The 13,917-nt window shown below is 38.8% G+C and overlaps 1 protein-coding gene across 1 annotated transcript; it reads right to left on the bottom strand.

Annotated features, from left to right (window-relative positions):
• Window positions 1-8,570: 8,570 nt before the first annotated feature.
• Window positions 8,571-9,443, bottom strand: LOC148955607 (protein CFDP2-like). The gene has a single exon (XM_089107774.1). The coding sequence runs from the start codon at window positions 9,441-9,443 to the stop codon at window positions 8,571-8,573; it is 873 nt and encodes a 290-aa protein (XP_088963900.1).
• Window positions 9,444-13,917: the final 4,474 nt, after the last annotated feature.

The raw sequence follows: 13,917 nt of genomic DNA, 5'->3' as shown, positions 1-13,917 counted from the left end.
CATTTTTTAAGCACTTTACCCTTAGGGCACTAAAATCAATATAATACATGTCTGAGAGGATATTTTCCACCATAAAGTCGTTCAGACGTGGATTGTCTACATAAATGCTGAAAAACTGCTTGTAAGTATAGCCACGACATCGGAACACAAAATATAGTAGTGCATGGAAGCCACAGTTTCTAGTCGTCAGATCCTGCACTCTCTTCCGATTTTGAATAATAGTTTTCCCACTGTTCTCAATATAGTTGCTGATGTGTGGTGTGTAGAATGTATAGGGTAGGCCAAGAGGATCAAAAAATTAAATCATCTTCATTGTTTAAAAGATGCACAACCAGTGAACTGTCTGCACAGTCGATGGACTGCTATTAACAATAATTAGGGTATTTTTGGCACTTTTAATTTTTCCAAAAAAGTCTGAGGGCAGACAATTGGATTTGTATTTGGACATGCAGGGATCCATGTTAAATACATTGATTATTTGACTGGTGTTCATGGTGCCAAGTCTAGTAGAAAACTGCCTTCGGGAGTGATTTCCCAATAGGTTTCATATTGATTTAGCAAGATTAGTGCGATACTCTCAGCTAATGGGTCAGCAAATGTAAACTCTAAACGCACACTCCCCGTGCGTACTATACCCATGGGTTAAGTTAATTCATGAAAGGTTGGGCTAGGTCAATTTATCCAGACCAAGTTGATTGCGATAGTTTACACATTCAACCCGGTCTGAAATTCTATATTGGCCATGGGGTAGTACATTTACACCATTCTCGAGCACAAAGACTTTGTCGGATATACATGACATTGCATTCTTTTCCACTCTAACAGTGTAGTTTTTATACTGTAGAGACCGAATTTCAAGCGCTTGTGCTCTCGGCACTAGGCTACTCTCTTCACAGTCTGTGTACACACTTATGTCGAAATTGTTCTTTACAAAATGTGTAGGCACCCCTTTACACGCCTACTTTACATCCCTGTTATGAGTTTCAACGCCTTAAACTTTAGGACCTGGGAACACCCCATTGGATATCAAATCACTCCCCGTCTCTGATTTTAACATGAGTAGTTGATTAGGGGCCTGACGTTTCACCAACTCGGGGTAGAGGGACGGATTCCAGTTAGTGAAATCCATTCGCGAGCTGATGTGTTCCTCCTTTTCTAAATCCCCCAATAAATCCCCGGTTTTTACTTTTAACAGCTAAGAATCTGTATCCCCTTAGTAAACTTGAACCTCCCCCTCCCTTTGCCATTGTACATTGCACACATTGTAAAAAAATTAAAACATGAGCTTTTTGGAAATTTCAAGTACTGAACTACCTCCTGCTATATTCTTGTTCAGTACCACATTTCTCTTTTTCCTGTGTAGAAGCACCATGCTTGTCTCTATGCTCGTGAACGATGTAAAATTGGGGTCTGCAATAAATCGTGCACACTCTTGAGGGTCAGTTACAACGACACAACGAGATCTGTTCCGTACGCTTTCACACATTTTTCCAAAGGCTGAATTTAGAATGAGCTAGTACATTTCCTTATATACTTTAATGTTTGCCAGAGAGCGTTTATCAACAAAGGTGTCGATAAACGTCTTTAAATAAGGTTTTTGATTGAATTGCAGGACCCTATGTATTTTGGTGATCTTGAAACCTTTTTTCACCATCCAGGGCAAAAGTACATGATGAACAACGATATTCTCTTTAGGGTCCAGATATGCAATCAGTTTCTGCTTTGAGGGGTCCAATGCATCCCCATATCCTCAACCAATGATCAATTGTATGGACTCAGTCAGTCCTTGGTCACTGGTTGATTGATACAGGGGAAAACAAAATCTCTGACTGAATCATGAAGCGTCAATGGAATGTGACCATCAACTTCAAAGAACGATCCTAGTGGCCCATTGTCCTCAACAGTATTAATGTCGGGGAACTCACAAGGATTCTCAAGCCATTTATAGTTCCCACACGGCAAAGAGTAATGAGACATTGCCGAGGGATATAACGAGTTCATGTCCAAGAAAACTGCATTTGCTGTTTAAGCAAAGGAAAACTATCAAAATTGTCACTTTTCTGCACTTGGATCAATTGACTCAATTCCTTGGGGAAAAAACTAAAAGAATCTAAAAACCTGATTTTATTCAGACACGAATGCCCGTTATTCACTACCTGCCATTTCATCTCGAGAAGCACTAGCTTCTCTGCTGATTTTGGTATGATGTTATAGGTAAATGAATTATTTACCCATGGACTATCTACTCCCCCTCCCTCTCGGTGCAAATGTGCAAATGCTGGTAAAATAAACTTTTAATCATAATATGCATTATTAATAAAAACTGGTATAAAAACTGTTAGCTAACATATACGTTGCATGATTGATGCGCTACCCTTCTAAAATGCCTATCCCCTGATGATAGTTCCCGCCACAAGTGATATTGGTCTCAGAGTTTCCCCTTCCCCCCTCTTTTCCCCCTCGTCCCTTTCCTCTTATCCCCCTCTTCAAACTCACCCTTACAAACCCAGCATATTTTTCGATTTTTAATTGCGAGACGATCCTCTGCAGACAATAACATTGGGTAATGTGTATTTTTCAAACGAGAAATAGCGTCTTTTGCAGTGAGAATTAATTTGGTCAGTGCCTTGACCATGCACTCACCTTCATCCAACATTTCGACTATTTCTAACAACTGCATAGTGTTAGAACTGTCTCTTTGCGCTTGGGTGTAGGAGACTGCAATGGCTCGATGTTCTTTGATTCGTTTCGGAAATCGAGGATCGTTCACTTCCACTAACTTCGCCTCACAATCCAAAGAGATTTTACTGATTTGGAGGAGGGTATTTTGAGAATTATTAAAGCGTAAAATGGCCCTATCACCTGAAACCGTTTCCACTGACTGGTCGCCATGCCATATACAATGCTTCATATGATTTTGTAACTTTTATTCAGTCCAAAATCGAGACAGGCATTTTGGATAGTAGAAACGTACCCCCCTAATCTTACCCTTCCCCAGAACTCTACTGATGTCTGTAATTGGGTTGAAATGGCCAATTGCATTGGGTTCACTAGGTGGTGTGTACAACAACCAAACCCAGTGCTTCACCAATTCAATCGACGGGCCCCTTACTGGGAACAAAACCCCCTTCGTATTAGGAGGAACCCCATTCTCAAATTCTGTTTCATATTGAACCACAGTAACGCCAATATTTAAATGGGCATTGGCCCTTTCAAAAATATCAATAGACATGAGCGTTACTGGGTATTTTCCCTCTTAACAAGAAAAATCTACAGGGGGTAAATCGGACCCTAACTTCCCATGTACAGCGCAATATTCTAAATTTTTCTTTGTAGTGTCATTTTGAATTGGCTCGAAAGCTGAAATGAGGAAAGCGTACATTAAACATTTTTGACCTGTTTCGAAACAGATTCGCTGAACGCCTTGACAACCCTCTAAATCTGGATTATATTTTAAAACTGTACCCTTATCCCTATACCCCCCTCTTAAAATAAAATCTTTTTTAAATTTACAAATATTTACGCTTAAATTTTCAACAAAAAGAGCCACAGACCCACTCCCATTTTCGCTATAATTTTCGAGATACTAGTGGTCTATCCGCATTTAGAAGTTTTGAGGGTGTTTTTATGGATTGGATAGACCACATTATTACGCATCTCGAAAATTATAGTGAAAATGGGAGTGGGTCTGTAGTTCTTTTTGTTGAGAATTTAAGCGTTAATATTTGTAAATTTAAAGAATATTTTATTTTAAGAGGGGGGCATAGGGATAAGGGTACAGTTTTAAAATATAATTCAGATTTAGAGGGTTGTCAAGGTGTTCAGCGAATCTGTTTCGAAACATATCAAAAATGTTACCCTTATCCCTATGCCCCCCTCTTAAAATAAAATCTTTTTTAATTTGACAAATGTTAACGCTTAAATTTTCAATAAAAAAAACCACAGACCCAATCCCAATTTCGCTATAATTTTTTGATATGCGTAATAATGTGGTCTCTCCAATCCATAAAAACACCCTCAAAATTTTTTAAATGCGGATAGACCACTAGCATCTCGAAAATTATAGCGAAAATGGGAGTGGGTCTGTGGTTCTTTTTGTTGAAAATTTAAGCGTTAATATTTGAAAATTTAAAAAAGATTTTATTTTAAGAGGGGGCATAGGGATAAGGGTACAGTTTTAAAATATAATCCAGATTTAGAGGGTTGTCAAGGTGTTCAGTGAATCACAAAATCATATGAAGCATTGTAGACGGCATGGCTACCAGTCAGTGGCAACGGTTTCAGGTGATAGGTCGATTTTACGCTTTAAAATTTTTCAAAATACCCTCCTCCAAAGCAATAAAATCTTTTTGGATTGTGAGGCGAAGCTAGTGGAAGTAACTGATCCTCGATTTCCGAATCGAATCAAAGAACATCGAGCCATTGCAGTCTCCTATGCCATCGTGCAAAGAGACAGTTCTAACACTATGCAGTTGTTAGAAATAGTCGAGACGTTTGATGAGGGTGAGTTCATCGTCAAGGCACTGACCAAATTAATTGGCACTGCAAATGACGCTATTTCTTGTTTGAGAAATACGCATTACCCAATGTTATTGTCTGCAGAGGATCTTCTCGCAATTAAAAATCAAAGAATATGCTTGGTTTGTAAGGGGGAGTTTGAAGAGGGGGATAAGGGGAAAGGGACTAGGGGGAAAAGAGGGGGGAAGGGGAAAGTCCAAGACCACAATCACTTTTGGCAGAAAATATCATCAGGGGGTGGTAATTTTAGAAAGGGTAGCACATCAATAATGCAATGTGAATGTAAGCCAGCAGTTTTTTATTCCAGTTTTTATTCATAATTCAAATTATGATTTAAAATTTATTTTACCAGCTTTGTCACGTATGCACAGGGAGGGAGGGGGAGTAGATAGTCCATGAGTAAACCATTCATTTACCTATAACATCATCCCCAAATCAGCCGAGAAGCTAGTGCTTTTCGATTTGGAATGACAGGTAGTAAATAACGGGCATACGTGTCTGAATAAAATTAGGTTTTTAGATTCTTTTAGTTTTTCCCCAAGGCATTGAGTCAATTGATTCAAGTGCAGAAAAATGACAATTTTTGATACTTTTTCTTTGCTTAAACAGCACTTTCCAGGAAGTGAAATGTATGATCTATTGACCTGTAAAGGTGTATATGCATACGAATCTTACTGTTCTGGCGCTCGCTTAAGCGAGGAGACACTACCTCCAATTGAAGATTTCTTTAATTCACTCACCAACAGTGAATCCACTGCCAAGGAATATGAATTTGCCAAGAAGGTTTGGGCTAAGGGTAATTGTAAAAATGGGTGGGATTATTGTAGACTGTACTTGGCCAGTGACGTTTTAACTCTGTTAGATATTGTCTGTAAAAACAAAGATCCAATCTATTCAGAGTTTGGACTAGATATAGGATATTATTTTTCCCTACCACATTTGGTGATGGACTTGATTTTAAAAATTATTAGGGAAGAAATAGGCTTGATAACTGATGTAGATCAACACCTTTTTGTAGAAAGGTCAATGAGGGGTGGGTATGTTTTTCATGGGGATCGCGTTTTGACAACAGATCCAAGCGGACAAGACACTGGTGTAAAATTTTAGCTTTTGACATATAACATTAAACCTAAGGAAATTTATGTATTTGGAATCAGTATACAAAGCCAATCATTTTTATGTATCTATTATTATTAAAATTCCGTTTTTAGAGTTATGGTTACTTTCAGGCAGAAGTTGCACTTTGCTTTCACTTTGTTTCCCAAAAACTGCTTAAAATTGTTTTTTTTTGTTGTAGTTGTTTTTGTTTTTAGTTTGTTCGACTTGATAGGAATTCTGAAACCAGTTGGTAGTTGAAATTTCTTGATGACTAAAGATTTTTGTTTCTCTTCTAAAAGGCATAATATTCTCAGGGTCTTAGCTTTTGACAGATAACATTAAACTTAAGGAAATTTATGTATTTGGAATCAGTATACAAAGCCAATGATTTTTATGTATCTATTATTATTAAAATTCTGTTTTCAGAGTTATGGTTACTTTTGGGCTGAGTCGCAATTTACTTTCACTTTGTTTCCCCAAAAAAGTTTAAAATTGTTTTTTTTGTTGTACTTGTTTTCGTTTTTTGTTTGTTCAACTTGATAGGAATTCTGAAACCAGTTGGTACTTGAAATTTCTTGATGACTAAAGTTTTTTGTTTTTCTTCTAAAAGGCATAATATTCTCAGGGTTTTAGCTTATGACAGATAACATTAAACCTAAGGAAATTTATTTATTTTGAATCAGTATACAAAGCCAATCTTTTTTATATATCTATTATTATTAATATTCCGTTTTTAGAGTTATGGTTACTTTCGGGCCGAGTTGCTCTTTACTTTCACTTTGTTTCCCAAAAACTGTTTAAAATTAGGGTTTTTTTGTTGTAGTTGTTTTTGTTTTTGTTTTTTTGTTTGACTTGATAGGAATTCTGAAACCAGTTGGTAGTTGAAATTTCTTGATGACTAAAGATTTTTGTTTTTCTTCTAAAAGGCATAATATTCTCAGGGTCTTAGCTTTTGACGGATAACATTAAACCGAAGGAAATTAATGTATTTGGAATCAGCGTACAAAGCCAATCCTTTTTATGACTTACTTACTTACTTGACTTAATGCTCCTGCTGGTTGTCCAGCGTAGAGAGACACGTGACTCTTCGCCTCCATTCGGAACGGTCAAGTGCAAGTGTGACTGCTTCTTGTATATCAGTGCCGATCATTGAGAGGTACTGGGTGAGGCTGTCCCTCCATCTGAACAGGGGCCTTCCGCGGGGGTGCTTCCAGCCATGTGCAGGGGGATCAAAATTGAAGAGAGTACTGGCGGGTGTTTCTGCTGGCATGCGGACCAAATGGCCAAACCACCGTAGGGTTCGTACAGCGACCTGCCGAGAGTTGGGGGTCTTATCTGTTAGTGCCAGCAATCGGGTGTTCGAGACGAAGTCGTCCCATCTGATCCCTTCAATACGTCTCAAGAACTTTGTTTGGGCCACGTCTATGGCATCACGAGCAGAAGCAGCAGCCGGCCAGGTCTCAGCACTGTTGAGAAGGACTTAGGTCACGGTGATGTTGTAGATCCGCATTTTTTTTTTCGGCTGACATTGGTCTTTGACCACACTGAACGGCATAGTCGTGCCATAATTGATGTGGCTTTTCCGCGACTGAACTTCAGTTTCGACTGAGCCGTTTTCCGTGATGACAGATCCAAGGTAGGTGAAAGACTTGACAACCTCGACGGTGTGCTCTGATACGTTGAATTCTGGTGAGTTGGCGGTGTTACCTGTGGAGTCAACGATCATTATTTTTGTTTTCTGCCAGCTAATATATAGTCCCACTTTCAGGGCTTCCTCCGACAGTGTGTTGAGGGCTTCTTCGAGTTCAGCTGCAGAAGTGCATATCAGAGCAATATCATCAGCGAAGTTGCAATCGGCTAAAACTCTGTCACCATACCTTAGTCCGAAGGGGAGCCAGTTCTTGGTTCGATCCATGACATAATCAATCACCGCGTTGAACAGTTCAGGAGCAGCAGCACAACCTTGCCGTACACAGGTATATATTTCAAACAGTGAGCTTCGACTACCATTAACCTGGATCGAGCTTTTTGTACCACTGTAGAGCGCCTTGAACAGGCGACAGTATTTTTCCAGGAGACCTGTTCGTTCTAGTATCTTCCAGATAGACTCACGGTCGACCGAGTCGAAGGCTGCTTTAAAGTCAACAAAGGCGAGGTATGCTGTACGCTGGAACTCACGAGCTTTCTCGATGACCTGGCGTACGGTGAAGATCTGCTCGGTCGTGGATCTGTTCGGCATGAAACCTGCTTGCTGAATCAGGCGGCACTTACGGATGAACTGGGTACTTCTATCTATCAAAGTCATGGCAAATAGTTTGCCGGGAACCGACAGGAGGGTGATTCCTCTGTTGTTGGAGCAATTACTTCGACTACCTTTATGCTTCCATAGAGGGAGGATTATCCCTTCCTTCCATTCTTGTGGAATCAGTTCTGTTGTCCAAACGAGGGAAAACAGCATGTGCAGCCATAGTAGCATCGTCGGTCCTGCGAATTTTGGCAGCTCTACGGTGATATCACAGGTTCCTGGTGCTTTGTTGTTTTTCATCCTCCTCAGAGCATTCTGTAGCGTTCAGCAGCTTTGTGAAATCCTCTTTCCATCGATCAATCTGCGTGGTTTCATCTTCGAGCATTACGCCGGAGGTGGATTTAACTGCTCCTCTCTTTGGAGGTTTCTCCTCGCTGAGGTCTCTGACATGCTTGAAAAGCGACCTGGTGTCACCTTTTTGTACTGCATCTTCTAGCCCATCAGTTTTTTTGTCAACAAATTGTTGCTTGTCTCGGTGGATAAGTTTGTTCCTGACCCCGTTTAACCGTCTGTAGGAGGGCATATCTCCGGCCAGCCGCGCTTTTCTGCGTTGCTCAAGGATTCGCAAAGCTTCTCGCGACAGCCAGGGCTTTTTTGAGTACATCTTTCGACCGATGGTCTCAGTGGCGAACTCTAAGATATTGTTTCTTTACGTCTGCCAAAACGTGTCCGGGTCAACAAGGGTATTCAGGCATTCAAATCTGTTCTCGACTTCAACTAAAGACTTTTGGCGGAATTCCTTGGTTTTTTGTTTCTGAGTGTCCATTTTTGGTTGGCGTCGTTCTGTAGGCTGGGCTTTGAGTCGTAGACAGAAGTTCGCAGCAACTAATCTATGGTCAGTATTCCCGATCTCGGCGCAGGGATAGGATCTGCAGTTTGTGACTGATGACCGCCATCTTTGGTTGACTATAATATAGTCGATCATCTTTCGCATGCGCCCGTCATTGCTATACCATGTTGACTTATGAATGTCTTTCCTGTGAAACAGGGTGTTTGTAATGACCAGTTCGTGCATGGTGCACAGCTGGAGGAGTCGGGTCCCATTTTTGTTCAAAGAATCAGGTGTAAGTAGACCAATTACAGATTTAATAGCTCCGCTGGGGTCAGATACAGTTGCAGTGAAGTCGCCTACCACGACCAAAACATCATGAGGGGAAATCTGAGAGAGAGCAGCTGTGAGAGCCAAGTAGAATTTGTCTTTCTCATCCGTTGGAGAGATATTCGTTGGTGCGTAGCACACAACAATCGTCATCTTCCCATGTTTGTGGTTGAAGCGGGCAGTGAGAAGTCTATCTGATATTGGGTTGTGGGATATGAGGCATTTCTTTGCCTTCTTGTTTAGAAGCAGGCCTACGCCACTATTTCTACTAGAAGTTTGGCCTGACCAAATCATCCAGTAATCAGAACTTGTAATTTCTTGTTCGCCTGATCCTATCAAGTGGGTTTCTGTCATTCCAGGTATATCAATCCCACATCGCAACATCTCAAGCCCTAGAAGGTCTTTGGATCCCGGGTTATTCATTGTTAAAACATTCCAGGTGGCTTATCTAAGCCCACCTTGGTCAGAAAGGATCAAAAGATGTCCGGGGACGTGCCGAGGTCGTAAGGATTTAAAATGAATAGGATCTGAGGCTTGAGTAACATTTCTTTTCATTGCAATTGTTTTCAGAAGGAGGGTCGCAAGCCCAACCGTCCCTAGGCCTGTGTTCTGATTGACACCAGGGAAATCCTGGGCACAGAGAGACCCTGAGGTGGGCCCCACCAGCGCCCATGAGGTTGGGGCAGCCCTGCTCGGAGTGATTAGTTAGGGGGTTAAGCCCCATATCCAGTGGCACGTGGTCAGCAACCAAAGTTCACATCCTTCCGGACGAGCTCCTCTTTTAAACGTCCTCCAAAGTTTACATTTTTCCGGACGAACTTTTTATGTATCTATTATTATTAAAATTCCGTTATTAAAGTTATCGTTACTTTCGGGCCGAGTTGCTCTTTACTTTCACTTTGTTTCCCAAAAACTGTTTAAAATTAGGTTTTTTTTGTTGTAGTTGTTTTTGTTTTTGTTTTTTTGTTCGACTTGATAGGAATTCTGAAACCAGTTGGTAGTTGAAATTTCTTGATGACTAAAGATTTTTGTTTTTCTTCTAAAAGGCTTAATATTCTCAGGGTCTTAGGTTTTGACGGATAACATTAAACCTAAGGAAATTTATGTATTTGGAATCAGTGTACAAAGCCAATCATTTTTAAGTATCTATTATTATTAAAATTCCGTTTTTAGAGTTATGGTTACTTTCGGGCCGAGTTGTAACTACTCTTTGTGTAACTAAAGCCTGGTAAAATGTGAATTGTTTCGCTCCAAATTAGAACTGAAAGGGGGGCTTTAAGTTACATATAAAAAAAAATGATAAAGGTTTTTTCATCTTCTAAAGGTGTAATATTCTCAGACGGATGTGACCTCACTCAGTATCCTAAAGGATCCTCTTGCTATTCTGACAGATGTGCTGATGGAGCTTTTTCCCTGACTCTCTTTGTTCTGATTGTCAACCAATGTCAAATGGAGTTTATTCTCCAATTCTATGCTTAGAATAGAGTCACATTATTATAAAATAATTCATTTCATCATGTACAGTGTGATCGATTCAGAATATATTCGCATAAAAAACTCATCTTGTGGAGTAATTTTCGAGTGTTTGTTTTTATTACTGGGTGAAGATCATAGAGAAATGTACAATAACCATTGGGATGTTAACTATAATTTGTTTGATTATGATAAACGCTTATGGAGTACTGCGTTACGCCGTATAAACGGGCTAGGATTCTAAGATAGAAAAATAAAACCTTTTAATAAAAATGCTATAGAATTAAAGCATGTACAAGAGGAAGTCCGTGAAATTTGCAACTTTTTTGGAGTAAAAGCGTTATACATTAAAGAGAACATCCCTACCGATAAGCTCATGATCCTAAAATGTGACATTAATATCCCCCTTTTTAACTTAGAGGACTTTGGATGTGAAAAATATCCCAATGCGATTCATCATCCCATTAATGAGGTGAGGTTTTTTATGCAATGGGTACCTGAAATGATACCACACGTGGACAAGTGTATTAGATATCCCCTAATGCAAAATAAAGCACATCCCATTTCAAAGGATTATCGAAAGTAGATGAGAAACGATGAGCCTGATAATGATGAATGGTGATAACACTCCCTATGATATCCACTCTCTAAAGGTGTAGTTATAGTTTTATAGGCCATTATGCGAAAATAATGAAAAAATGTTATTAATATTATTATAAAAGAAAACAAAAAAGTGTTTTGAAATAATTTTTAAAAATTATATTAGAAGATGTAAAAACCCCTATCGTAGTTGACATGAGTAATGAACCATTGTGGTAAGTGCTGTCTTTGAAAATAAACTAAAATGATTTTAGTTTCCTATGAGTAAAGTGCTTTAAGAAACGTATGTGAATTTGTCTATTAATAAAAAAATGTATACAATAATGTCTTTATTCTACGCTTTAGGTTTCTTCTTCTTTGGTGTTTAGTCAACTGTCGTGAACCACTAATGTTGGTAGATCATTTGAATTCACTGTAATTGATTGACTGCAAAGTTAGGGTCACATTTTCTAGAGTACAATGTAACTTCACTCTTGTCGTATCTCTTTGTATAGTCATTGATACTATATGCATTCATATTGTGAAATTCATATGTTTCAATCTGTCTATTTGAAGCTTTTATATACAGTGTTTTCAGATCTTTCAAACCTATATTACACCTAAGATTTTTGCTCTAAAAGCTCTTTAAGTATATTGATCTTTTTAATGAATTAACCCTTTACTAGCATTTTATTCCATTAACTTTAAGTACATTAAACAAAAAAATGGCTAAGTTTGTTAAAGATGAGCTACTTTCTTGTGAAAATACACAAAGTCAGAAAAAAAAATCAGAAAGTTAAATGTTCCTTTATTGTACGCATGTCCATTATAAGCAAAATCTCAAGGCTGAATTGTGATGTAAAAGAAACTTACGTAAGTCCCTGATTGACCTAGAAAGAGAGATGTGATTCTGTCCCGTTAGTGGATCAGTAAACATAGAATTATGTAATCAATTACCCAGAAATCTAGTTCCCCTTCATTTATGTAAATCAATTTCCCTGAAATCCTCTCCCCATTGATTATGTAAATCAATATTGGGTCACTCCCGTCTGTCTTCATTAGGCTTAGAAACACCCCCTATTGACCTAGAAAGTAGTATTTCCTAGTTCCCTGACTGGTCTAGAAAGAACACTTTCACCAAAGACATTAAATCTAGTTCAGACTTTTACGAAGGACACTAAATCTCTTCCTAACTTCTTTTTTACCATGGACATTAAATCTCGTTCAGAGTTTTTACCAAGGACATTAAATCTCGTCTCGGAGTCATTACACTTAGAAACATGCCCTGATTGACCTTGAAAAAGGCGGTCATTGACTCGTTAGTGGATCAATAACATTGTCTATGTGGTTAGGTACCGTTAGACTCGATTATAGATGGCAGCAGTTGTGTTCGTTCTGTGCCTTCTTACCCATCCCTACTGGCAACGTTCTTCTGTTCCTAAGACATAGTTGCGATGAAATTTCGTACGTCACCGCACTTGCCAGCAAGTTATTGTCTATTCCTGCGACTACTGCGACCGCAGAAAGACTTTTGTTGTTGGTAGGCCTGATAGTGACTATGATAGTGACTTAGAAAGGAAATGACCTTATTCCACACAGATTGGATAAGTTGATTTTCATTCAAAATAACTATAGCCACATCCCGCAGTTCTAATATACTTCTGAAATTTGCCTGAAAGAGTTTTTTTCGACGCACTAATATTCAAAGATAAATAATCAATTTTTTGATACGGTATACGAAGTTTTGTATACAGTAATTTTTAAGGAATAAAAATAATACTAATTTTGATTATTAATTCTGTTGGAAATACATAGCTCTTAAATATTTCAACCATTCTGCAAGGATTCTGAAATACCAGAGCCATTTCGTTTTTACCAGATTTCTACTTCTCTTGATGAATAAAGAATAAGACCAGCGTCCAGACAGTGACTTGCAAAGTTTCTACCTCATGTATCGGTAGAATATCTTGTAAATAAAAATTGGATTTGATGAATTCTCAAATCTATCCTCTTATAGCTTCGACGCTGGGGACTAGTGGTAATTGTAAAAGCAATTCTAGCATAGAGATATTAAACCTTATAATAAAAACCTTAAATGCCCCAAGGGCATAACTTACAACCCTTGCCATGATGTTTTTTTTTGTGGGGGGAGGGGGAGGGGGAGGGGGTAGTCATCCTCAAAGATCTAATTTGCAGAACTTGAAACTAAGTTAAATAAAATGGTCATTTCAAAAATTTTTATTCAATTTATTTGGGGAAATGGTGGGTGTGAGAGGGGGGTTAGCCGCCCTTCAATCTCTTTTGTTTTTTAAAAAGGGTACTAGCCCTTTCAATTTCCAATCAAATGAGCCGTTTTGAAGTTTCTACGACAAAAGTTTCTATAAAAGCCTTATATGCCCCCCAGGGCATAACTTACACAATTTGCCTTGAGGGTTGTGGGGAGGCAGGGTTGTCATCCTCAAAGACCTAATTTACAGAATTCTCAACTACATTAAACAAAATGGCTATCTCAAAATCTTGATTGGATGTGTTTGGGGAAATGGTGGGTGTGAGAGGGGCGTTAGTTGCTCTCCAATCACTTTCAACTATTATAAAAATCACTAGCCCTTTCAATTACCAATCGAATGAGAGTAGGAAAAGGGGTACCAGCACTGAATACACATAATTTATGCATGTTTTTATGGTTTTTGTCACTGAGAATGAAAAGACAGGATTTTTCTCACTTTGATGTATTTTCATTGTTTATTGATTCCAAAGGGTCAATGACCCCATTTTCAAAGTCGATTTTGTTGTTGTTTGTCCAGGTGTGATGACACTGGGGTGAAGTTTCCACATGCGCATTAAC

Source organism: Artemia sp. Qi Xiang Cuo, chromosome 2, assembly GCF_049724085.1.
Source record: "Artemia sp. Qi Xiang Cuo chromosome 2, ASM4972408v1, whole genome shotgun sequence".
Taxonomy (NCBI): Eukaryota; Metazoa; Arthropoda; class Branchiopoda; order Anostraca; family Artemiidae; genus Artemia; species Artemia sp. Qi Xiang Cuo.
The sequence above is the reverse complement of the archived record's forward strand: the minus strand, read 5'-3'. Positions and strand labels throughout refer to the sequence as shown.

Coding starts and splice junctions, on each gene's coding strand:
- LOC148955607 (XM_089107774.1), bottom strand. CDS start 9,443: ATGAATAACCCGGGATCCAAAGACCTTCTAGGGCTTGAGATGTTGCGA.